The 26,527-nt window shown below is 44.3% G+C and overlaps 1 protein-coding gene across 1 annotated transcript in view; it reads right to left on the reverse strand.

Moving 5' to 3' along the window:
• Positions 1 to 316: 316 nt before the first annotated feature.
• BORA (BORA aurora kinase A activator) overlaps positions 317 to 26,527 on the reverse strand; it is a 60,571-nt gene continuing 34,360 nt past the window's right edge. Inside the window, exons 6-13 of the mRNA XM_088459382.1 lie at positions 20,334 to 20,399; positions 19,053 to 19,109; positions 18,013 to 18,242; positions 16,535 to 16,688; positions 8,003 to 8,577; positions 7,100 to 7,231; positions 2,005 to 2,170; positions 317 to 1,856 (exon numbers count right to left, since the gene is read on the reverse strand). Coding sequence (XP_088315508.1) covers positions 1,795 to 1,856; positions 2,005 to 2,170; positions 7,100 to 7,231; positions 8,003 to 8,577; positions 16,535 to 16,688; positions 18,013 to 18,242; positions 19,053 to 19,109; positions 20,334 to 20,399 — 1,442 coding nt within the window. The 3' untranslated portion in view covers positions 317 to 1,794. The remainder of the gene's footprint in view (positions 1,857 to 2,004; positions 2,171 to 7,099; positions 7,232 to 8,002; positions 8,578 to 16,534; positions 16,689 to 18,012; positions 18,243 to 19,052; positions 19,110 to 20,333; positions 20,400 to 26,527) is intronic.

Here is a 26,527-nt window from a genome sequence, read left to right on the forward strand (position 1 = left end):
ATATAATAATGTGCAATATCAACTATCCCCATTTATGAGAGAAGTAGGCATTTTCTTGTAGTATGGGAAGCACAGCGAAGATTGAGGATAGCTGATCTTTCAAGGAGATCTCCCAATATTCTGGGGGTATCCCAGACATTATGGAACAGTAGGCAATTATGGGCTCAATAAAATGTTGGAAAGGCAATTGCCATTTCATTGAATGGAAAATCAAAATGAGCAGAGTTTTCGATTTTGCACACACTTTTTCACAATTTTACACTTGTGGTAAAACAAAATAGAAAAACACAAAATTAAAAAAAAAAAAAAGCACGACTCAAAATAAAAATAACATTTATTCTAGAAGATAATTTGACATGGTTTTTACAATAATCCCTAAATTATAGTCAACACTTCCTCCAAACCATTATTTATTAATTTATAAAAAGGTAAGGTCCCTCCTATGAGATAAGCAGCAAAACTCTGGAACCACAATATTAAAAGTTGCACAAAATCAATGAACCATGGTTCTCAGAAGGTAATGTGCAAAATTCCTGCATCGATGACCACATAGATTACCTTTTATGTTACACCCCAGCAGCAATTATTCATTATTAACAGCCCCCTGACAGTTGAACATAACCATATACAATTACTTAAGTCTCTTTTATGCAAATTGCTAGTCTGTCTAGCTAATATGGACTGTAGCACACAATTTGGGGCAAAATTAGTAACACCATTGATAATATAGGAATCACCCCCCCCCCTCCAAGAAGTAGATTTAAAAACTACCAATAGACATACCATCACTCCCATATATGATGTATCCATTCTCATGTGCAGACCGTGCTGTACCATTAACACTGAATTTGCAAAATACCATTAATCTTACTAGAGAAAACAGTCTACCACAGCAGTATGATGTAAGAAATGGCAGGCAAAATTAAAAGACAACATAATATGAACTGTTAAAACTGATTCTGGATAAATCAAGTGGATTATTTGTTTCCACAGAACGCAGCTTCAGAGCTCAATTGAAACAAGAGCCGGAAACTCACCATATACATAATTATTCTGTCTTTTGTATTTCCGTGTATATATACGCACTTGTAAAAAAAAAAAAAAAGGTAAAAACATAAAATTAGCCTTGCATGGTAATAAGGACAAAACTAGAAAACTATAGAAACAAAACCAAGGAGAGATAGATCTATCTAGTGTGTTTCCAGAAACTGGACATCAGTAATGAGCACAAAATAAGGTTGCCTTGATAGAGGCTTATATTTGTACTGCATTGTAAGGCGATGACGAAGGACTGCACAATTAACTATACAATAATGGGCAGTCATTGTTTACAGTAACTTTTTTTTTTTTTTTTTTTTACTAGAGTGTATACATCACTCTGAAATAGGCTTACTTAGCAATTTTAGACAGTCTACTGCTCTCCTTGGAACTACAAAGAAAAATACAGTTTGCCAAGCAGTCAGTGGGATAAAATGAAAAACAAACAAAAAAAAAAAAATGTACATTAAATGACAATATCATAACATGTAGAAAAATACAACAGTTCACTTTTCAGAAACAGGGTACTCTAATCGTTCATTTTATTCCACATCTTTGAATAGTCCTTAAAAAAAAAAAAAAAAACTTTTGGGGTGGAGCCACCCACAGATTCTTCAGAGTTATGTCTCTAAATGAATAAATATGCGTTAGGCTAGTGGCTTAAAACCACATCTTCACATTCATTGGTTCGAGGTACATCAAGTGTATCAGAGCTCACAGGTCAGGAAGACGAACCATTATCTTGTCAGAAGTAAGCTATTGCAAGTAATGAAACACCGGTTTTCCATCCATGGTTTGTTGTGGGCTCTGAAGCCGTGCTAAAAACAATTAAAGGATTACAATGTTAATAAAGGTTTAGTTATTCATCTAGAACCACCCTCTCCCTTAGTTTTCTAAAACCGTTGCTTAAAATTGAACAGGTTTCTATAAAAAAAAAAACAACAAAAAAAACAAGTGTAAACATACCATTTTTATTTAGTCGGTTAAATAGAGGGTCACTGCTGAGCTTCCAAGTCCCGGAGTGTAGTGCAGGGTGATGCGATTTATGGCTTGTTTTACGAGTCTGGTGTTCACATTCTGGAGACTCTGCTTCTTGCAGTCTATAACCTTTAACTTCTAATGCTGAAAACTCCTTAATTGGAAGAGTAGGATTCATAACATAAATAAAAATATAGCCATAATGAAAAGAGATATTAAAATAAGCAAACTTGTATAGAAATTGTGCCTTATCCACACAGTGTCCTCTTTAGATTATTAATTTAAAAAGAAACCAAAGAGGATAAGGAACAGTTACTGGACATTAGTCCCCACATTTGTGGGTTATGACAAGGGATATGAAAGCCAGGAGCAAACAAACACCCCTTCTCATTGTCATTTTATTTCCGAGATACAAATGAGTGGACAATGCTGCTTGTTCAAAATCACGGGCAAAGAACTAGCCCAAAAGGCTTTAGAGAGAAAACTGGACCTTTGTGGCCTTGGGAGTTTAAAGTAGGACAAAGGAGCCGATAGAAAAGTAAGCTTCCCATTCAATATAAGAGTATACTTTATATGAATTCAGTATAATAAGCTATCATTTTAGCTGCATTAATATAAATATTGTAATATAATTATTTAATTCCTAAAAACTGATATTTTGGGAGAAATCAACAAACCCTAGCAGTAGGTGGAGGAATAGAATGACTCACCAATAACTCAGTTGCAACTTCTACTCTGCATCCATTAAAAAGTGTGCCTATGTTGTAGGTTACTGTTTATATAGTACATTTAGCTATTGCATTCATGGTGCTCCTACATTCTAGAATATGAAGGAATTTCCTCAGAGCAAGTGCTGAGAAAGAAACCTCAGAAACGTGTATAAGTAAAAATCATCCTTTATTGGTGGAAGATGGATATTCATAAGATTATGAAGATTAAAGTAGCTTTTTCCAAAACTTATCGCCATTCTAAAGACTGAATTGCAAGAGGTTGCTCAACGAGTTTCAAGTAACCAAATACTGCAAGCAAAATACTAAGGGAAAAGAAGAAAACAAAATTTGACCAAGCCCTTGTGAGCAATGTAGTCTGTCTGGTACACAGAGGCTTAGTAATGTCCATGCGTCTGCCCAAGATGTAAATTCAAAAGACCTTCATACAGATTGTCCAGGAAATATTCTTTGAGAAACCCTTCTTTAGAGTCAGAATATAAAAGCGGAAGGCAAACCGTACATAAACACAAAAAGGAAGCACTGGATCTCGCAGTACGTACAGCTGCAAGGACAAACGTGCAGGAGAAAATCAATCGAAAACTGATAAACCCCTCAGTGCTTCTGTAAGACTAGCTGAGGACAGGAGATAACCTATTGCAGAGTATATCAGTTGTAAAACTGCTAAGCTAGGGCTTGGTCAATTGGGAAAGTGCCTTCCCTCTTCTTTGGGATCGGTTCAATTCAGCGCGCTGTTCATAGCGCCAGGAAGAAGCTTCTAATGGGAGAGCATAATGCCTGCTGAAAGCCATGTTGTGTGGGAAGCTTTTATGAATATAAAGGAGGAAGAAAGTACTGCGCTAGGTCCTAGCCTACATGTATAATAACATACAGTGTAATAGAATACAATGCCAAGTAAACTTAGTACTGTATCTCAATAGAGAAAACATGAAACTATAGCGAAATAGTAATAAGTAAAATACTTTCATATATAGATTGCATTAGATACAAATATTAGTATATTTAACACTTTGCACATGGAAAAAAATTACTTTCCCCAGACAGGTGTAAAGAGAAAAGAAGATAAACCAGAGAAAAGATACATATAAAACGATACTATTGTAATTTAAAATTGGAAAGATCGATTGCTCAGAAAAGCAGTATTGGATTCACGCATATTATAAAAAATAGTCTATCCTTTTATGCACATTAAAATCGCTCATCCAGAATGTAAAAAAATCCAAGTTCCTGTGTTATATATAATTAAACTCGGTGTTGGCGTCCCAGCACAGTTAAATTAATCAGTGTCCAGCATGTAAATCTGCTGTGAATTGTGATACACTCCCCAACCCTGGCAATCCCCGTGTGTACAGTCTCTGTAGCATTGCACAAACTTTGCGTACTTGCTGCTGGTAATTTATAGCCAATTTAATTTATTTACAATTAGCTCCAGGAGATTGGTAGTTTTCTATCCATGAAGCTTTTATGAATGTGTCAGGCATTAGGTGGTGGTCAGGCATTGCATTAGGTGGTACAGGAATGTGGAAACTAGACACGCCATAAATCCTCAAGGCGTTGTCTTTAGGTTTCTACGCATACGTAGTTTGGTACACCTTTCTTATGAGTATTTAACCAATAGAGTAGCTTGAAACAGATTTATACCCATATTTGTAAGCTGTGTTCACAGCTCACTGGCAGGCTGTTCTAAAGTACAGGACAAAGGAGAGCCATCAGCCTTTGCCATTCTCTCGATGTGCAAAATTCCAGCTCCAAGGTGTTGGAGGGGGCTCCTGGAAATGAACCATTTATGATGTCCTAAGTAGATGAGCTGCTAAGCAAGTTAAGTCTTTAGCTGCATACACACACAACGATTTTGTTACCAACGATTTTCTGTCAGATTATCTGTCAGATTTTTAATGTGTAATGAACGATTTTTATGAACTACAAACGATCTTTGCATATTCCCTTAATGAAAATCGTTGAGTTGACAAGTCTGACTGAACTACAAACGTGAACGCGCATGAACGATAATCGTTCATAGTTTGACTCAGAAAGTGAACGATTTTTGCAAACGAATATCGTTAAACGATAATCATTAAAAAAATCATTGTGTGTGTATGCAGCTTTTCTAAGACTTTTTACTTTGTAATAAATGTCTTTTTAACTGATATTTGTTTATGTGGCTTGATTAACAACTTTATATCCAAGAATCTTATCTTGTTCCACCAAGAACAGAGCTCCCGGAACTATTCAAGCGCAGTTAGATCGACTAAACAGTTTCTTCTTGCACCCTCCTGAGGGTGAGAGGAGAAATCAGACTAAAGTGCCGACTGCGAGGCTGTTTGCAGGCTTAGTGCGGCACTAACCACCTCGCAGCCGGCACTTTAGTCAGAGAATGCCGGTTCTCACGACTAAACACACAGGTTAAGTTGCGAGGGCCGGCATTCTGCAGCTTAACTTGTAAGTGTCGGACTAAACAGCGCTCTGAATTGAACAGCTCTGGGATCAACTTCCCGGCGCTATTCAACTCCCGCTGAACTGAATAGCCCCCATTATGTGTGACCTACACCAATTAAGTGCTTGCTTTACCTAACAGAACCAAACATCAAACGTCTGACTATGGCACATGTACGAGTCCCCTACAGAATGAGCTCCGTTGTGTGTATTTTAATACAGAGCAGCCAATGCAGAGGAGGGATCGTATGGATCCCTCTCCCAGTAAATGTGCGAAGTGTAACCCATAGCCTATAATGTTTGACATCATCTGAAGATGTCGTTAGCTACGGGGGCCACGTACCGGAATTAAATTCAACATGAGGGCTACTTTTGAGATTGAAAATGGGGGATTGCAGCGGATATCTCATTATCTGCTGTGGTCCCCTGTACATACAGCATGGCAGTTTTTCATATTTACGCAACATCCACCAAAAATGTTTTCTGGGATATACCGCACATATTCTTTGATAAATATGCCTCTTATTACCTAATGCCTTATTCACTATGGGTTTTGTGTACAGACACGTCGTATCACATGTAGGATCAAGGCGGCATTAAATATGCATACAAGGGGCATGTGGGGAGGTCTGATGCTGTTGGGGGTTTCAGATGGGCATTCTAGGGGTATGTGGCGATGTGTGGAGAAATCTGAGGGGAATATGGGAAGCTCTTAAGCAAATTATGAAGTGACCCAGAACTGGTCATGTAGCACCCCATTTTCTTCAAGGTGGATGGTCCCTGGGACCCACATATTTTGTCACTCAGCGAGATCACTGCTACCTGCATCTCAATTTACTAAGTTCATAAGGAAATAAGTTAAAAACACAATTAATTTCAAATGTTATTGCAAGTCAATATATGCATTTGCAATTTCCTGGATCCAAAATTCAAAGGAAGATATGTCAGGGATGATGAGAAGAGTCAGTAATGATAGCACAGTTCTTGACTTGACATTACAAAACAAGCAATCCAGTTAAAAGTACACACTGTGGCAAGGTATTCGTACAATGCCATCTCATACAATGCCATCTCTGCTGAATAAAACTGGCATATGTTTGAGAATACCCATAACAAGCATATACAAGTAAAGGGCGGCACACACTAGACTAGTGTGTATCGACCTCATTGACTACGGGACCCGGCGGGGTGCCGCATCAGCAAGTACATGCAGGTCCAACAGGCGATGTCGCTGACAATGTGCGGGAGCGCACATCGGCAGAAACATAGCCGGTACACACTGCTTGATGTGGACGATAGGCCATCTGATCCGTGTTGATAAATGGTATGTAATAAACATAGAAACATTTTCAAGTACTGTAAAAGATAAAGATTTCTAATTACTGTCAAAATGAATAGTTTTGATACATACAAACAAATGGTAAGTGATTTTTCTACATAAACTAGGGAAACATATATAGGAAGGAAAAAAAAAATCAACCAAATAAAAATGATTAAACCCAAGTATTGGTTATAATATATAAATCTATACCCCTGCAATGACTGTAAAGCAGTGGTGGGGAACCTTTTTTCTGCCGAGGGCCATTTTGATATATATGCAGACCACGACCCTCCATGTGCCATCACACAGGTGCGGGGCCACAATCACCAGTGATTACAGCAATGCCTGGAGCATCCTGAGGATGCTCCGGGGAGCTGTTAGGGCAGCGTCGTGACAGTCTGAAGCATCCTAAGAACGCTCCAGGCGGCACTGCTGCATATATTCTGGCTGCAGGGTGCCATTCTAGGTACCATGCTAGCCGGATGAGGCTAGCAGAAAAAAGCTCAGAGGGTCTTATACGGCCCCCGGGCCTGAGGTTCTCCATCCCTGCTGTAAAGCAACAGTAGAAGCTAGTTATTGACAAATCAAAAAACATATATACCTTTGCCTTGAAATTTTGAGATCCATTCTGACTTTCACAAATCTGTGTATCATTTTCTTTGTAAACTCCCTCTGTACCAATTCCATCCATTATGCTGGAGCCACATGTTTGTGTAGTGTAGCCACTGTCCACCTGTAAACACATAGGAAGTTATGGAAAAACAAGCACAGTCACTGGAAACAAGTTTCTTATACAGATGTGTCCTCCTACATCTATCCTCAATATGCCACGCAGAACATGCCTGGTGCGATTGAGTCGGCAGGTTCCTAGCTTTGGAGTCTTTTTGCCGAAAAAGCGTCTCAGTTGCAATGAGATGTGACTAAGACGCACCAGGAGACTGTGCTAATTAAATTAATACGCGACACTCGTATATCTGTGTGCGACTGAGTGTGTAAACGGAACTTGGCATGGAAAAAAGCTGCGGCCACTGCATCATCGCACTTAGCATGCTGATAGAGAGACTCAGTTGCACACAGATATACAAATGTCACATATTAAATTAATCAGCACAGTCGTCTAAGTGCGACAAACGCATTTTCAGTGAAAACCCAGCTCTAGCAGTCTCACGGGACCGGGTGCGCAGAGGAAGGCTATTTGGCGTGACTGCAGCAAAGATGTGTGAGGACACATCTGTGTGTTCGCATTATTTAAATGTCCCATACAGCCAATTACAATTCAGATCTCAGACTGTTGGGAGGAGAGGTTGCAAGTTCCAGAAAAAGGTAGAAAATTGTACAAAATTGTTTAGTCATTTACCCTACCAAAGCCCCCTGCTCCCACCACAGCATTGTCATTGGTAGCAGGACCCACTCCGAGGTGAGAAATTCTGAGTACACTCACAGCAGTATCAGTTACCATTAATTACCAACTATCTATAGATACAATAAGAGTGTAGAGTCTTACCTGGATGCTGCTGTTGTCATAAGGAATAACACTGCTCTCAGCTAGGGGAGACATGCACATGTGAGAAGTCTCCACACTAAATGTATTGCAGGTCATGAAACTAGTCATTGGCGTGTTATCAGACACTACTGCATCCTTAACCCAAATGTGATCATCTTCAATTTCTCCAGGATCCACCATTTCTACAGTGTCATTGTCTTTCAGTTCATCTGTGGCATTTACAGTCCCTTGCTGTGTGTATACTTTTGATGGTAGAGTGCCCATTGAGTCCACTGCTTGACTATCAGGAGAAAAAGTATCCATGTTATGGAGCTGTATTACAATACTGCCTTCCGGTGACAACTTTGCTGCATGTGGAGAGATCTCTTTCTCCTCCTCTAAGTGTTCAATGGGGAATGGTATTTGGAAAAGAGATGTTCGATACTGTGCATTTTCTCTGCAAGATTTCGCTTTAATTTCAAAAATACTTTTGATTGGAGAACAGCCTTCGATTAAAGGACTTTTGGCACAGGAGTTATCCATTGACTTTGAATCAGAAGTGGTTTCCGGTGAAAGGAATGTTAGCTTTTTCTGTTCTGTACGTAAAATGTAATACAGTTGGTTAGATTTATTGATATCTTGGAATACAAATGGCATGTTTACTAATGGGATAACACACACTTAAAATTTAGTGGAACAAGGTTGTGGGAAAAAGTTTAAAAGTACCATTTTTTTTGCTAAATATTTATTGTATATTGCTTCTCAACAGAAGAGACCTCCCTACTTCGATGATAGTTCAAAGATGTACGCTAACCCGATGGTTAGCGCACACCTCCGATTGTATCCGTAGCCGATACAAGATCCTTACTGCACATGTGCAGTACAAGTCTGCGATCCCGCAGGCAGAGCGGCAGCAAATGGTCAGTGATTGACAGTCTGCTGCCGTTTCTGGGCAGAGAGGAGGCTGCGATGGCCTCCATCTCTCCAAACTGTGGCATGTCGCCACCGTTGAGGGGAGGAGAGAAGAGGCCAGGATCTCCGTCGGCTGATGGAGATTTCCTGGCCTCTTGAGTAACTGCGATCGCTGGGCTTGAGTGACCCCATGGTCACTCAGCCGGCTCAGGATCAGGTAGATGTTCCAGTTGGTGCGTCCATGGTGGCAGCTCGGAACAGTAATGCATGCAGGAGGCGTAACGCTTCCTGCTGCATTAACATAACAAGAGATATGGTAAGAACTTACCTTTGTTATCTCTGTTTCTACGAAGTCCATAGGGTCCACAGGGTTGACCTTGGGGTAAAGGTTGGGAACCAAATCCGGGCACCACGCAGTTAAAGCTTTTAGCTCCCAGGATGCACTTGGGTCCACTCTCCCTATAACCCCGCCCCCCAGCCAGAGGCACCTCAGTTTGTAAGTAGCCGGAGGAGGAGAGAAAAAGAGAGAAAACTGGAACACTCTAGAACCATACTCACAGAAAAAGGAGACGGGAAACCGGTGACCAGTAACACAGCCCATGTGAAGCCAGGTGCGTCAGGGCGGGCGCCCTGTGGACCCTATGGACTTCGTAGAAAGAGAGATAACAAAGGGAAGTTCTTACCATATCTCTTGTTTTCTACTTCAGGGTCCATAGGGGGTCCACAGGGTTGACCTTGGGGATGTCCCAAAGCAGTTCAACCAAGGGTGGGGACGCTCCTGTGCTGAGAGGAGAATCAGTCGCCAAAAAGGAAGCATCCTGAGAGGCAAAGGAAACCAATGCCTAGAACCTTAAAAAGGTATGGCCAGAAGACCACGTGGACACCTAGTAAGGCAAAACAGCCGAGGCGCCACAACGAGCCGCCCACAAGGGTTACATGGCCCGAGAAAAAAAAACAAGCATCAACAACAGAAAGGCCTACCCCTGGGTAAGCCCCTGAGGAAGACATACGAGGCCATCCAGCCAACATTTAGTTATAGGCCGACCATCCTTTCCTGTGAAAACTAGAAATCTCAGACCACCAATAAGGAGTCCGATTTCCGTAAGGAGCGTGAACGGATCACATAAATCCAAAAAGGCCGGACCACAGTCAATGAGGCCACACCAGCCGAGAGGACTGGGGGCTGAATGGCTGTACCATAAGTTCCAGAATAATATGGAACCTAAAAACCACATTAAGAAGAAACACAGGGCGAGAGCAACTCACACCCTGACATGATGCCCTCCAGAAGAGGGAGCCACATGAGAATGCTCCCAAGTCAGACACTCTCCTGGTTAATATAAGCACCCTGAGAGAAAGCGAGAGAGCCTAAGCAATAGACCATGTAATGGCTATGACAACCAGCGGTTCCATCGACTGTCCCCGGAGGGAACGAAGAACCACTACTAACTCCCAAGGAGTCCCTAGGGAGGACAAATGGAGGCATAAGCCAGAAAACACACCAAAGGATGAACTGGATACCAGAGTGGAGCAATTCCATATCCTAACCATACCGACAGTGTAGAGATCCGCACTGTCAGGAAGGCCAGGCAGAGGGTGAAACCCAAGCCAGCCGGCAGGAATGCCAGAATATCTGGAAATCCTGGACACCGGAGGATCATATCGACAGGTACGATACTGTAAGAATTACGTATGCCACAGTCTGTGGCAGATCCCAGCAAAGTCTGGCCTGTCTGCTCTAAACATCTCAATGAAGACAGAGCCAGGGAAGCCCTAGGACCACAGCAGGGGCGCAGTCATAGACAAACGATCCAGGTCCAGGGAAAAACAAGGACCCTGAGACAACAGGTCCAGATAGTGAAGCAGTAGGAACGGAGCATCGATGAGGAGACTCCGAAAATCCTAGTACCAGTGACGTCTGGGATGAACTGGAGCCCCCAGAAGGAAAGCCCCTCCGTCTCGAATTAAACTTCCGAAGACCTCGAGGAAGAAGGGAGACCGGAGGACACAGGTACACAAAGTGGAAGGACCACTTCACTGACAGTCACTGAAGGTAGCTTCAGTACTCCTAGAGCTGGACTGTAACACCGGTAGTGTGTGATAGAGTCAGAAGGCCATGAGGACCAAACACCTCAGGGAGGCCCCCTCTGCTCACCAGGAGTTGAAACCTCTCTTGGAGAAGAGACTAGTCCCTGGGATGCATGTCGTGACGGCTGAGGAAGCCCGCTTCCCAATGGAGAGCTCCGGGAATGAACACTGCAGAGTTGGCCAGGAGAAGACCCTTGGACTATGTCAGAATGTATGACATTCCTGTCATTGCCACCGAACTACCAGTGTTGCCTAGTTGGAAGCCACTGTTGTGACACTGTTGGACTGAACCTATGCAGGTTTACCGTGACATAAGGGTTAGGCCAGAGTGAAGGCCCAAGACAGCCGAAAGTTCCAACAAGTGGCAGGGCGGAAGCGACAGACGTCCAGCTACCCCGAAATGAATGCGGACCAGACACTGTCTGCAGCAAAGAATACCCTGGACGAGATGGCCATAGCCACCCGGACAGAGACCGACTCGCCTCCGGAGAGAGCATCATCGTCCGAACAGCGATCCGATGGAAAAAACTCGATCCATCTGGAGAAGAGTCAATTATGGCAAGGCCTGGAATGGAACTGATCACATTCCCCCCTCCCAAAAGGTAGACACTCTGGGAGACCACGCATCACCAAGAGTAATGACATATGTCGACCGCGTAGACATCCGCACACTCCAAGTTGAAGAGCGGAGAGCTTGTCTTACGCCAGAAAAAGTCTCAGATTCCTGAGAATCCAGCAGTGCTCCCAGATGAAGAATACCCTGTGAGGGATGCAGGGAGGACTTTTTCTCCGGTGACTAATTATCTGTGCCGAGAAAAAGCCACGGTTATCCTGACCCGGCGGTAAAGTACCTCGGTGATCCTGCTAAAAGCAGGAGGGCGTCCAGAGAAAGGAGCATTCGGATACACTGAACAGGTGAACCGTCAGAAAATCCGTAAAGCTGGTAAACCCCGGTGGAGTTAAGGACAGTCCCAAAAGGCAGAGCCCGAAACTTACAAGTTTTGCTGTGGCACAGCAAACCTGAACCCCTGCCGATGAGAGGGCTCTGTATGTACCCGTAGGTACGTATCCTGAATACTCAGATATACCATAAAGTCCCCAGGCTCCAAACGTCGGATGATGGAGCAAGGAGGATTCCACCTGAGTCCAGACACCCTTGGAATCTGATTCAGGGATTTGAGACAGAGTGTAGGCAAATGAAGGACCAGTCAGTCATTGCCCCAGAAAGAAAAAAGAACAACCAGTCCCTCGCTGAGATAGTGAGGCTGGCCGAAATAGCTCTGCTTACCGCAAAGGCTGTATAGCTTTCTGGGTTTGTAAGGCCCTGATTGGAAGAAGGGCCCGTGTAACAACGCCTGTGAAGAGGCCGCCTGAGCAATGAGAGGCTGTTGAGTATCAGTATCTCACTCTGGAATCCCCCAGATGTAGACCTGCCCCGTCAGGCTGAAGGTTTATCCTCCGGCGTAGAAGCAGGGCCGTCCAGAAGTCCAGGACAACTGGGTACTAGATATGGTGGCCCCCGTGGAGGCCAACAGCCTAGGAAAAAACAGGCCTTTAGGCTGACCCTGAGGACAAAAAGACTTAACAGAGTTAGTCCGAATGTAGTGGGAGTAGCTAAAGACGGCATCTCTCCATTAGTGATACTGCCAATGATGCAACAATCTTGTCAAGGCCGGACCAAACAAGATCTTCCCCATGGTAGGAGACTGCACCTCTGCTTTCCCATAACGTAGCCATAGGGTATTGCGGCGGATACAGACGCAGCCGAAACCCTGAAAGTTAGAAGACCGGCATCCAATGTAGGTAATCCCACATATGACAACTGCATATTTTATGTGAGCGGCAAAAGACATTTGAATCCCAGACGTGTTGTAGGGGAAAAACGTTACAAATGCATCACCCCAGTATGCAACAGTATTAACCAACCACGCGATGGCCATGGTAGGACGGGCAACAGGCCCTGAAAACGAGTACATTGATTTCAGGTAAAGTTACCACCTACGGATCCGTAAAATCCATCCAGGCCGGGATGGGAGGCATATTAATGCCTGTAACCCGACGATTAACATACAAATCCACCCCAGAAGGAGATTTCTATTACTTGTGAGGACCCTCAGGGAATGGGAAACAGGAGGCCTTTGTGACTCCTCGTATCTGGCGACAGCCAGACTCCCGCCATGAGATCCACCCGCTTGGCAGAAACGAGGATCGACATTCTCTATATCCAGAATGAACCTGGCTACCAGCCCCAAAGCAGGGATAATAATACTTGAAAATCGGCTCCCCCCATGTGAGGGGGAAAGAGCCGAATACACCCTCCAGTTCACGGCAGAGCCACTGGGAAGTAACCACAGGGCGTATATCACGCCATTTAGTATTTCGTAGAAAACGACATCCACCAGGGTGGCCGTTGTGGTAATCCCTGCAAGGGGAATGACAGACCGATGCGGTACCGGAGGTAATTCATGTACTGTGATAAACCCCGGCAGGGAGCGATAGTCTGTGACACAGGAGTAAAGTGCAAGAAATTGCGAGATACCCAGAGTTGAAAAGGGCAGTATGGTGAAGTAACCACAAGCGAGTTACGACAATGGGGCCCGCCCGGCGATCCTCAAAGGAGAGGATCCTGAGAAATAAACCGCCCAAAGGGGTCGTGCAAGGGGCCCGGCACCAGATGGCGCCGCATACAAAACCTTTCTGAGTCAAATCCTCCGCATTAATTCCTGCAGCACATGGCTTGCAGGATAGCAATAATGGGTGCAGTATCGTGCGCAATCTCCTGGTCAGATATATTTGACTATCCTGACGGAAATATTAAGCAGCGCCATACCGGTCCTGACTGACGCTAAGATTAGCTGCAGGGACCCATTATCAGAGTATGCAACACACAGTTCCATCTAAAATATGGCAACGTGCAGCACGCAACAGTATGTGACAAACCTCACAAATATTAACAAGTATATATATATGTGAGGTCTCAGAACCACCCTAGGTACACCGGTATTAGGGCAGATAAAGAAAAGGGATAGATATACACTGACCAGGTGAGAAAAGCAGACAGTCAGCACTAGCATAAGTCACATACAATGCAGAAAAATATATATATATACATACATACATTTGCATGACATATAATATACTGCACAATGTCGCTACATTCAACTGCCCAGATTCAGTGTCTGGGAAGGCTATAGCGCTGTGTACACTCACCCAAAATGGCCAGGTAAGCAGGGAGACTGGGCTCACTGTCATCCTAGGAGCTCTGCAGCACCACCGAGAGATAATGGCCGCTGGAGACCTCAGAAGAAGCGTGGCCCGCGGAGGAAGCAGCTCAGCGACGCCAGACTGCGTGTTGAAAGGCGCGCTGAGCTGAGGGGAGGAGCCGCTAGACAGGGAAGGCTTCCTCCCCTGGCTAGCAATTAACCCCCCGGGATGCCGGCTCCCGCTGCCGTTATAATCCCTGGTGGGCTAGTGGACACGCGGGGTATGCCTCCATGGAGGGGGAGCCCGCCGCCACCGCTAGCGCCTCTGGTCTGTCCCCAGAGACCGGAGGCATAAGGCTGCATACATACGTGGATCACCGCAAGCGGTGACCACGCGACTTACCTGTCCCCGTCGATCCGGCAGCAGCCTAGGGATTCCTCCAGAGTCCGGCTAGTACAGGCTCTGGGGTCCCGCTGCGATCCCCAGATCTGTACTGGCGTCGCAGCGCCGGCGGGGTGTAGGAGCGGCAGCTTAGACATCCATTGGACATTCTGACGCTGCCGCTCTGAAGAGTAGTAAAAAATAATAAAACTCTTTTTTAAAATAAATTTTAATCTTAGTGCAGTGGGGAGCTGATTAGCAGCACCTAACGGTGACCCGACTCCGGCCGGGCACCAACTTAAACTGAGGTGCCTCTGGCTGGGGGGCGGGGTTGTAGGGAGAGTGGACCCAAGTGCATCCTGGGAGCTAAAAGCTTTAACTGCGTGGTGCCCGGATTTGGTTCCCAACCTATACCCCAAGGTCAACCCTGTGGACCCTGAAGTAGAAAACAGTGTTATCGCAGTTGCTAACATGGTAGTAGCTATGATAGCAACAACATGGGAGCTTTAATTACCTTCTTCGTCATTTAGGGAAAAGATTTTTCCAAGGTACAACGGACCTGTGATAAGTTTTTTTTTTTTTTAAGGCTTTATTTATTATCAGATTAGCAGGACACATGTGGGTTTGAATGTTGCAAATAAAAAATAAATAGATAGACAGGTTAGTGAAGACTAAACCTACGTCACTGTGCACAAAATCTTTTAAAGTTTTTCAATAGAGTTTTGAGTTAAACAAATAATCCAGAATAGGTGGGGCACAGTGTTACAGGCAAACACAGTTGGATTGGAGCCTTCAGATTTTAATTTGTATAACCATTTGACATAGCATACACACTAAGTCAACAGTTGAGCAAGAACAAGACTGTCAGATGCCTCTTAAATCAAATGTTTAGGTTAATATCCTTCTCTATATGCTTTCAATAAAAAGGATTAGTGTGTTCATTTTTATAGCCAACATATAATGACTTAAATTAGTAGATTAAGGCTGCACGGGATCTATTTACCATTGGTGGGTGGCGGTAACTATTATGCATCACTGCATATCACAATGATACATAATGAAGTACTGCCTCAATTTACCTCTGCTGGGGCTTGCAGACTGAAAACCCGCCTCCCTGGTGAGGAAGTTTTGCCTTTTTATGGCAGCCTGATGTTGCATTCAAAAGGTAGAAGTGCACAGCTAATGATCGCGCCAGCACAGTGATTTATTCTGGGGAGACTCATTGTACAATATACTCAAAGAGGTCAGAGGACAATGAGAGTCACCTTTGGAAGCGGTTTCACTCAATATTAATGTAATACTAACATAAGACATACTTTAGCTGTACAAATATTCATTTATCCAGATTCGTTATCATCTTGGGATATCATGAACTTTGTTTATTGCCGCTCACTATTCTAAATACTTTGTTGGGAATTGTTTACTAAACAATCCAATGTTGAGAGACTCTAGCCATCAATTAAATAGCCATTAACCTCGGAAGGTCGTGACCCCCTAACCTATAGGAAATTGACCTGTGAACTTGAAACCTGGTGTTTGCATTGATATAATTTATGATCATATCCGTTTATAGAGTGTACTTCTCTGACCTGCTGAACGGCAGAATATCCCAGAGACGGTCCTGTGGTAGGCTAGCCGTGCATGCTAGTCCTGGCGATATTTTGTTCTGTTCGTTTTTCATGCATCGGATTATTCTCTATAAAAATTATTTGCTTTTAGTATGTGACCCCCTAGCAGCTTAATAAATAGTTTTTGTACTTTGTTTGACTTGATCGTTGTGGTTCCAATCACTTATTTGCCTTTAATAATCCCTTCTTCTGCAGCAAAAAAAGCTAATACATCCGTGCATTCCTCACAATTCGCCCAAAAAGGAGCTGACTGACAAAATTAGAAGGAAAATTCAGCTACAGGTTACTTTAAGAAGAACCTGTGCAGATAAACCTTTAGCCGAAAGGTCTACACACTCACCTGCCATTGGTGTTTTTCCCAATAAAGAAGATATGGGGGAAAACGCTGGAGACGTGGTTCTGAGAGGCGAATGTTCAAAGAACGTAGGACTTGCTATACTACCAAGACTATATGCTCTTCGTCCACCCTGAATTGGACTTGAAGAAAACTGACCCTGTAGTGGCAGAAAGAGAATATAAAATAATATTTAATAATTCACCATAATAACCACTTATTTAAATATATCAAAGTTATAAAGACAGGTACTTTAGTAATTATGTAGCTTAGTAATCCTTTTATGCACATATAAAGGTAAAACAAAAAATACAAACTAAGCATGTGACAACTTTAATCTCAAAATAGGCTGTGCTGTGTTTTACACTGAGATTATAGGAGAACATGCAGAACAGTCTCATTTCTGTTAAACCCATTGCTCAGAAGCTATGTAAACATAACCAACTACTCTCAATGACATCCACATTTCCTTGCTCATCCCCAGCAAGTAGACAATATGGGTCAAATAGAGCACACAATCCTGGACTGAGTATAAATCATTAGACTTGGAGAAAGGAATTTATTGACAAGTACAATTATACCCTTTTCTCCTTCTATGGTAAGGGACACAGAAGCTGTGATGACCCAAAGTGTTTCCAGAGTCAGCAATGTGTAATATTTTTCAGATACTAAGTAGGGATCATATAGCTTTGATGTCCTGGCTGTGCTGTAAGTCAAGTTTGCAATCTTTCCCTGCATCTTATTTGCAATCAGAACGGCTGTGGTTTCTATGCAATGCTAGAAAATCCACACGTATCTACTTGTACAGCCAGTGATGCTCTACATCAGGGGTTCCCAACCACTGTCCTCAAGGCATACTAACAGTCCAGGTTTTAGGGATAGCCATACTTGAGCACAAGTGACTTAATTAGTACCTCAGTTATTTTGATTTAACCATCTGTGAACAATCACTAAAACCAGACTGTTAGTGTGCCTTGAGGACCAAGGTTGGGAATCACTGCTCTACAACTTCGGCACTATGGGGCCCATTTATCAACAAGTTTTATCATACGTAACAAGTTTTACAACTTGTTGTGTATGATAATTGTGCTCCAGCCAATCAGCTCCTAACTGTCATCTGTTAGAAAAATGATAGTTGGGAGCAGATTGGTTGAAGCACCATTTATCATAAAAAGTGAAATGTATTACTAGTTTTGAGTTATAAACTCGTTGATAAATGAGGCCGTAACAGAGCAAAATAATTAGGTCACAGTATACATAAATGTAATTTATCAAATGAAGATCTAGTTTTAATTTAAGTAGGTACATTGATCATTTTATCATATGATCAAAGGTCTTCGTGCATAAGGTACAAAACAGATTGAAAAGTCCTATTATCCTCTATCTACATATTTTAGTTTCTTTTAGTCAACATTATTTCACTTGAAATAGTTTTAATTATTCTAAAATGCAATTAAACTTCCATTATATGTACAGATCATTACCGAACTGGGAGTCTGCATAGGACTTCTGCAGCGAACAGGAGAAAGATCAATTGAGCAAAGGACACCAAGAGAGGCTGGTGGAGCATCACATGGTCCTGATTTGGGAGAACTTGGCGATGAACACGCTGATCCATTGGCTTGCCCATCCAAAAACAGCTTTCTTCGTAACGATAAAGAGCTCAAGTTTTCCTGAGATTGATCAGCATTTTCTTCTGCCCTAAAATATTCACCTTTGGCCAAAATGAACAAAACAGAGATTACTATAAAACGTTTGCATTTGCTTGTTAGCAACTCTGGGCCAGATTACTTACGGATCTAAATATTGCGTACGCACGCAGTTCAACTGCGATAGCAAGCTAACCCACACAACATAACCCGCACAACATAAGGACGCCCACTTTACCTTACACACATCCGTAATGTTTAGCAGAATAGCGAAGCCATCGGTACAATCGAGTAACATTGCAGCCTCACGCACACTTCACAAGCCCTGATCTTACTCAGGAATTGCTAACAACCACACGCGCTATGAGACCTCACACTGTGTATGCGATTGCAGTGGATAATTTATGCACGCCCCTGCAACGGCTTGCGAACGTACTGGTACGCCTGCGTTCGTCAGACCAACCTCCCGTTACCAACCTCAAACGGCACTTCCTTTCAATCAGTCTGCGATGGGTCTGGGTAGCTGCTGCGATCGCAGTCCCCATCGCAGTGGCCGATTCACGCACTGTGATGCATGCGCAGAACACAACAATCGGCCGATTGCGTGCGTAATTGCAATCGGTAATGAATCAGGCCGTCTGACATCTAGAATGTCTTGCTTTCAACTATCAAAGCCAAGTGCTGCAAACTACCTTTATATTAAAAATAAGTGCCAAACAGACCTTGTAATACAATTTAAAAATCTACAGACAAAAGCAGTTTCAGCACAAAATTAAATGGAACTTTCAACGCAAAGTGAAAGAAACGACAAATCTGAAATACCGGAGTATACATACAGTATATTCACACACCTATCACATTACTGGTTCACTCACCTAGTACTCTCTCTAAATTGAAGTCAACTGGTAATGACAACTGTGTTTGGCATGCAACTGCAAAAAACATAAAAATGTACACCAGAAGTTAGACTAAAACACACAATAAAATATAGGGTGAAAAATAAAAATCTAAACACTCGCACAGGTCATGTTTTGGAGATTTCCTTGGTTGTATTGGACTTTCAAAGTAATAATCAATACGGTTAAGCTGGGTACACACACACTATAAGATCTTTGTTCCCAGCGACAGAACAACGCGATGTAACGATACAGCACGCGCACACTGTGCTATCCATTGTATGGCGACACAATGTGTAGTTACATGTTGCATTTAACAGCACAGCTTCATTCACTGCATCGTCCACTGTGCAGCACATCAGATGGGACAATTTGATGAACGACCCTCATGAACACGCAATGAGGTGTGCACACTATACGTGCCATACGATATACATCGTTCTGATCCACATCAGAACGATACATCGTGTAGTGCAGAGGTTCCCAATATAGTTTCTTGACATTACAGTTCAAGTTTTAAAGGATAGCCATGCTCGAGTCCAGATGGTTAAATCAAATTGACTAAGGCAGTGGTTTCCAAACTGTGTGCCGTGGCACCCTGTGGTGCCTCAGGGCACTTTCAGGGGTGCCACGGGTTTATGGTTCAGGACCAAAATCAAATTATTTATGGTGAAAGTGATTGGCAGCTACGAGCACTGGTTTCACCTATCATAAAATACAAGGGCAAACACAAGCACAACCCTGTACACTACCACAAAACTGCACCAAAAGGAGGACAGGTAAGCACAATTTACTTAATTTAGTATGTATTCTGCATTCTCAATTAGAACTTTTGGCCAAGTGGTGCCATGAAAAAAAATATATAAATAAATTCCGATACTCTGGGGCGCAGTGATTCAAAAAAGTTTGGGAACCACTGGACTAAGGTACGAATTAAGTCACCTGTGCTTAAGCATGTAGAACCTTAAAACCTGGACTGTAATGGCGGAGCTTGGGAACCTCTGGCATAGTGTGTAACCACCCTTTAGATTGCACAATATGGAATATGCAAGAAAAGGAGTAAAACCATTGTGAGGAATTTACTTTCCAAAGAACTGAACTTTAGTAAATATGTATACTCCATTACAGTTTGTTCATGCAAGATAAATCTAACCCAAAAAACAATGGGCTTGATAATTCAAGAAACAACTTTATGCACTAGGTTGTAGGAAATAAAAATAATAATTGCTTATTTTGTGAAGTTTTAAAGGTGATGGCTACCTGTGCTCTTTCCAGGTGTTATGGCTTGTTCTCTCCCAAGAGGCGATACATCAATAAGGTCAACACCTACCAAAAAGGCATTAGTTTTGGTCTTTATCAAATTTTCAAAATCACATTAATGACCAAAATATTGTATACTTCCAACCATACACTAAAACACAAAAAAGGACCATAAAACAATGCCAAGCATGTTGAATCACCGTATAACTTGATGTAGCTCTTAAACCAAAGAAATTAAAGTTGTTTTACACTCCTGCATTAAATGTGAATTGCTGGGTTTTTTGTCCATCGTTTTCAAAAATGAACAGCACGTGACCGGTTGTGAGCCAAGGAAGCTGGCATGTAATTTGAGGTCCAATATAGTCAGCTCCCATCTTTCCTGCTACAATAATGTGAATATAGCAAAAAGGCCATTTACAGATCAATACATAAATACACAAGTTAAATATTTGTATCTGAATCTATTGGGGGACACATGAGTATAGAGCATCCTTTAGGACAGTGGTTCCCAAACTCTGTCCTCAAGGCACCTAAATAGTCCAGGTTTTAAAGGATATCCATGGTTGCACACAGATTGTTTAATAAAAATGAATGCGGTACTAATTAAAGTAATTTGTGCAGAAGCATGGATAGCCTTGAAACCTGGACTGATCTGGTGCCATGAGAAGCAAGTTTGGGAATCACTGCGTTTTCTGCTCCTCCCTCAGTCTACCTTGTTCCCCTGAAGAAAAAAAAATCCTCTTCTGCAAAGTGTCAAACAGCAGAACAAGGAAGACAAGTCTAGTTAATACAACCAAGGGACTCCAACATTTGTGTTGCTTCTCGGTAATGCACCTGGAAAACATCCCTGATGGTAACAAGCATCCTTGACATCCATAACAGACCTAAACGATTCAATCATGAGCCTGTCCAATCGAACATAGATGTTGAGGTGATTGAAGTAGAAAGTAGCCAAACAGCAGTTTGATTTTTGGACCAAAAACCAGGTTTGAACAGTATATCTCTGGATCCATGATTCCCCCTCACCTAAGAACCTCAAGTTGAGTCAAACCACTGAATCCACTAGAGCAGAAGTCGGGCTCCTGATACAGTCAGAACCGGGTGGGAAGATTCCTTGTTATGCAGACTGTTTATATGAAGGCTGATCAATCTTGTTTTCCTCTATTTTGCGGAATCTAAAACTTTCAATCTGCTTCAGTCCATGGCTCATATACAAATTGTCTAATTGTGGATAAGGTGGTGGTGGGGAAATAACTGCCGATTCTTTTTTTAACATATTACCAGGCGACGCTGACCCCTCGCTTTCTTGAAGTGTTGCGCATGCCGCACCAACAGCCGTAATTTCTAAAGTCGCAGATTAAGCTTATCGCTGCATGGCGCAAAGCATGGGCCACTCGTATCTGACCTCTGTCTTTTGACTTTTTACCCAGATTATTGAATGATTCGTACAGAGAAGCTACATGAAAACAGGATTTTGGTACTTACCGATAAATCCCTTTCTCCGATTCCACAGGGGACACTGGAGTTCAAGACAGTGGGGTATAGACGGTGGTAGAGTAGAGCCTGGCACCTTAAATAATTTAGAAGTGTGACTGGCTCCTCCCCCTCTATGCCCCATCAGCCCCAGTTTAAGAACTGAGCCCAAGAAGAGACGGAGGACAACAGGAAAACGAGGAGAAGGAGAAGACCACAGAACGGAACAAGACCGACTGAAGGAGAACAGAGGAAACCACTGCAGGGAATCATGCAGTCACACAACCATAGAAGGAACGAAACAACTGGCAGGTATGCAGCGCTGGGCGGGCGTCCAGTGTCCCCTGTGGAATCGGAGAAAGGGATTTATCGGTAAGTACCAAAATCCTGTTTTCTCCTTCATCCACTAGGGGACACTGGAGTTCAAGACAGTGGGGACGTCCCAAAGCCAACCTCCTGGGTGGGAAGCGCTGAGAACATGCCAACCCTTTGGCCAACCGAACAGGGACCGCCAAGAACCAGAGGTTCAACGGAAAGGCAAGAGCTGAGGATCAAATGTCGTGAGCCAGGAGACAATCAGAACTCCCTGCGGAACAGACACAGAAAACAGGATTTTGGTACTTACCGTTAAATCCATTTCTCCGATTCCACAGGGGACACTGAAGCTTCATGACAGTGGGGTATAGACGGTGGGTTGAGTTGAGCCTGGCACTTTAAAAATCTACAAGTGTGACTGGCTCCTCCCCCTCTATGCCCCATCAACCCCAGTTTTAAAGAACTGAGCCCGAGAGGAGACGGAGAACAGACTGAAGAACAGAGAAGGAGAACAGGAAAAGAAACATCCAACATACTGACACACTGCAAGAACACAGCAGGCTGCAGTGATAAACAGTCACACAATAAAAACAGACAAAACTGCAACAGAACTGAAGCAGAACAAGCAACTGAGAACAGGCAAGAAGCACTGGGTGGGCGTCCAGTGTCCCCTGTGGAATCGGAGAAATGGATTTAACGGTAAGTACCAAAATCCTGTTTTCTCCTTCATCCACTAGGGGACACTGGAGCTTCATGACAGTGGGGACGTCCCAAAGCTACCCTCCTGGGGGGGAGAGTGCTGAACGCCCTGCAAGACACTACGACCAAAATTTGAAGCAGAAGCCGCAAAAGTGTCAAATCTGTAGAAACGTACAAAAGTATGAACCGAAGACCACGTCGCTGCCCTACAAAGCTGTGAAGCCGAGACACCTCTACGTGCCGCCCAAGAAGTACCCACAGAGCGCGTAGAATGCGCAGAAATGGATACCAGCGGTGGTCGAGCAGAAGCAACATATGCCTGACGAATAGTCAGACGAATCCACCTGGCCAAAGTTTGTTTAGACGCAGGCCAGCCACGCCGATTAGCATCATAAAGGACGAATAGAGCCTCTGATTTACGTAGCCCCTCAGTACGGGACACATAAATGCGAAGTGCCCAAACCACATCCAAGGAGTGAGAATCCCCAGAAGAGTCCGACAACGCTGGCACTACAATCGGCTGATTCAGATGAAAACCCGAGACCACCTTGGGCAAAAAGGAAGGCCGGGTACGAAGTTCCGCCCGATCTTCGTGAAAAATCAAGTAAGGGGAACGGCAGGACAAGGCTCCAAGTTCAGACACACGTCTGGCCGAAGCCAGGGCCAATAAAAGGATCATCTTCCAAGTCAAATACTTCAATTCCACCTCCTGCAAAGGCTCAAAGGTGGATGACTGAAGAAAAGATAAAACAAGATTCAGGTCCCAAGGAGCCGTGGGTGGCACAAAGGAGGGCTGAATTCTAAGAACCCCTTGAAAAAAGGTCTGAACCTCCGGAATCAGAGCTAGGCGACGCTGGAAAAAAATAGAAAGAGCAGAAATCTGCACTTTAAGCGATCCCAAGCGTAACCCCGCATCGAGGCCTTTTTGAAGAAAAAGAAGAAGACGTGGTAAATGAAAAGAGGAAGTGGAGGATCCACGACCTTCACACCAGGAGATATAAGCCCTCCAAATGCAATGATAATGCGCTGATGTTACCGGTTTTCTAGCCCTAAGCATGGTAGGAATGACCGACCTAGGAACTCCATGGCTTCTTAGGATGGCGGTCTCAATAGCCATGCCGTTAAACGAAGCCGCCGTAAATCCGGGTACACACATGGACCCTGTTGTAGAAGGTCCGATCGTAGCGGAAGAGGCCAAGGTTCGTCTGCCAGAAGGAATAAAAGATCGGAGTACCAAACCAGACGAGGCCAATCCGGAGCCACTAGGATGACGGTGGACGACTCTCGTTTGATCCGCTTGAGAATCCGAGGGAGGAGCGGAAATGGTGGGAACAGGTACACAAGGCTGTACGGCCAAGGGATCAGTAAAGCATCCGCTCCCACCGCTGCCGGATCCATGGTCCTGGAGCAGTAAAGGGGTAGTTGATGATTTATCCGAGATGCCATCAGGTCTATCGGTGGCTTACCCATCTGCAAACCAGTTGATGAAAGACCTCGGGATGAAGGGACCACTCCCCGGGATGAAGATCCTGACGACTGAGGTAGTCCGCTTCCCAGTTGTCGACCCCCGGAATAAACACTGCGGAAATGACCTCTACGTGTCTTTCTGCCCACAGAAGGATGCGACTGGCTTCTCTCATTGCCATCCGACTGCGGGTTCCCCCTTGGCGATTTATGTATGCCACTGCCGTGGCGTTGTCGGATTGTATCCGAACCGGAAGTCCTCGTAACAGAGGAGCAGCCTGTATCAAAGCTCTGTAGACTGCCCGCAGTTCGAGAACATTGATTGTTAAGAGGGACTCCTGCTGCGACCAAAGCCCCTGGAAGTGATTGTCCAGAACCACCGCTCCCCATCCGCGGAGGCTGGCGTCCGTGGTGACCAAGGTCCAATTCCAAATTCCGAAGCGGCGACCCGCTAACAGATGCTCCGTCCGAAGCCACCAGAGCAAGGATATGCGGGTCCGGGGAGACAGACGCACCAGCCGATGCATCTGTAGGTGGGACCCGGACCACTGAGACAGAAGATCCAGTTGAAATATTCTGGAGTGAAACCTGCCGAATTGGATGGCCTCGAAGGAAGCCACCATTTTCCCCAGGAGACGGATGCAAAGATACTTTCCTGGGTCTGAGCACTAGACGAACCAGCTCCTGTATGGCTATGGCCTTGTCCCTTGGCAAGAATATATGAAGCAGAACAGTGTCTAGAATCATTCCTAGGAACTGAAGTCTCTGGGACGGCATCAACTGAGACTTCTGGAAGTTCACAATCCATCCATGTTGAATGAGAATCTGATGTGTAAGGGACACTTGGTGTAAAAGGACTTCTGCCGTCGGAGCCTTGATGAGTAAATCGTCTAGGTACGGAACTATCGTCACCCCCCGAGAGCGCAAGTGAGACACCATGACGGCCATCACTTTGGTGAATACCCTGGGAGCTGACGAGAGACCGAATGGCAGGGCCTGAAACTGGAAATGAGCTTCCCTGATGGCAAATCTGAGGAAAGCCTGGTGAGGAACCCAAATTGGGACATGCAGATAGGCGTCCTTGATATCTATCGACACCAGAAACTCTTCTGCCTCTAGTCCCGCAATGACAGAATGGAGAGATTCCATCTTGAACCTGTGAAATGAAAGATACTGGTTCAATGATTTCAGATTCAGAATGGGTCTGACTGACCCATCTGGTTTCGGAACCACAAAAAGGTTTGAGTAAAACCCTTGTTGCCTTTGTGCAGTGGGAACCGCCACAAGGACCTCGGCCAGCAAAAGTTTCTCGATCGCTTGACGCAAAATTAGTTGCTTCAAGGGATCGACGGGCAAACCTGTTGTAAAATAACGCCGAGGAGGAGTGAAAGCGAACTCGATCTTGTACCCCTGAGATACCAGATTTCGAACCCAAGTGTCTGGAGAAGTCCGTCTCCGAACCTCCGAGAAACGCTGGAGGCGTGCCCCCACCTTCGGATTTCCGAGATGGGATGGGAGCCCGTCATGCCACAGGCTTGTCTGCTGGCTTGGGATCTGGACGGCGGCCAATATTTGCTTGACGTCCTCTAGTACGGCCTCCTCGCCCCGCTGAAGACGAACCTCGCGATCGTCCCTGAAATCTTGCCGATGCTCGAAAGGAACGAAAGGAAGGTCCCCTAAACGAGCGACGCGGAGGTGCTGATGAAGGTAGAAAAGTACTCTTACCTCCAGTGGCCAGCGAGATCCATTTGTCCAGCTCTGGACCAAATAAAATATCGCCTGTGAAAGGAAGAGCTTCCACTGCTCTTTTTGACTCCGCATCCGCTTGCCAGGCACGAAGCCAAAGTGCCCGGCGAGCAGAGACCGCCGAAGCAGAAATCCTAGCGCCTACCTGGCCGATATCTCTGGAGGCGTCTTTTAAGTATACAGCAGACTCCTGAATATGTTCTGCCAAGGTAATCAGATCTGCCCGCGGAGTGCTGGATCTAAGACCCTCAGTCAATTGTTCCGCCCACTTTTCCACAGCCTTGTTGACCCAAGATCCTACCAAGGCCGGCCGGAGAAGTGCACCTGCGGCCGTATAAATGGATTTCAAAGTGGTTTCTAATCTCCGCTCTGAGGTTTCCTTCAATGTAGTAGCTCCTGGAACAGGTAACGTGGTCTTGTTTGACAACCGAGAAACCGAAGAATCCACAGGTGGAGGGGTTTCCCACCTCTTCCTATTTTCCGCAGGAAATGGGTAA

The sequence above is a fragment of the Taudactylus pleione genome, unplaced genomic scaffold (genome assembly GCF_031769625.1).
Source record: "Taudactylus pleione unplaced genomic scaffold, aTauple2 ptg000041l, whole genome shotgun sequence".
NCBI classification, from domain to species: domain Eukaryota; kingdom Metazoa; phylum Chordata; class Amphibia; order Anura; family Myobatrachidae; genus Taudactylus; species Taudactylus pleione.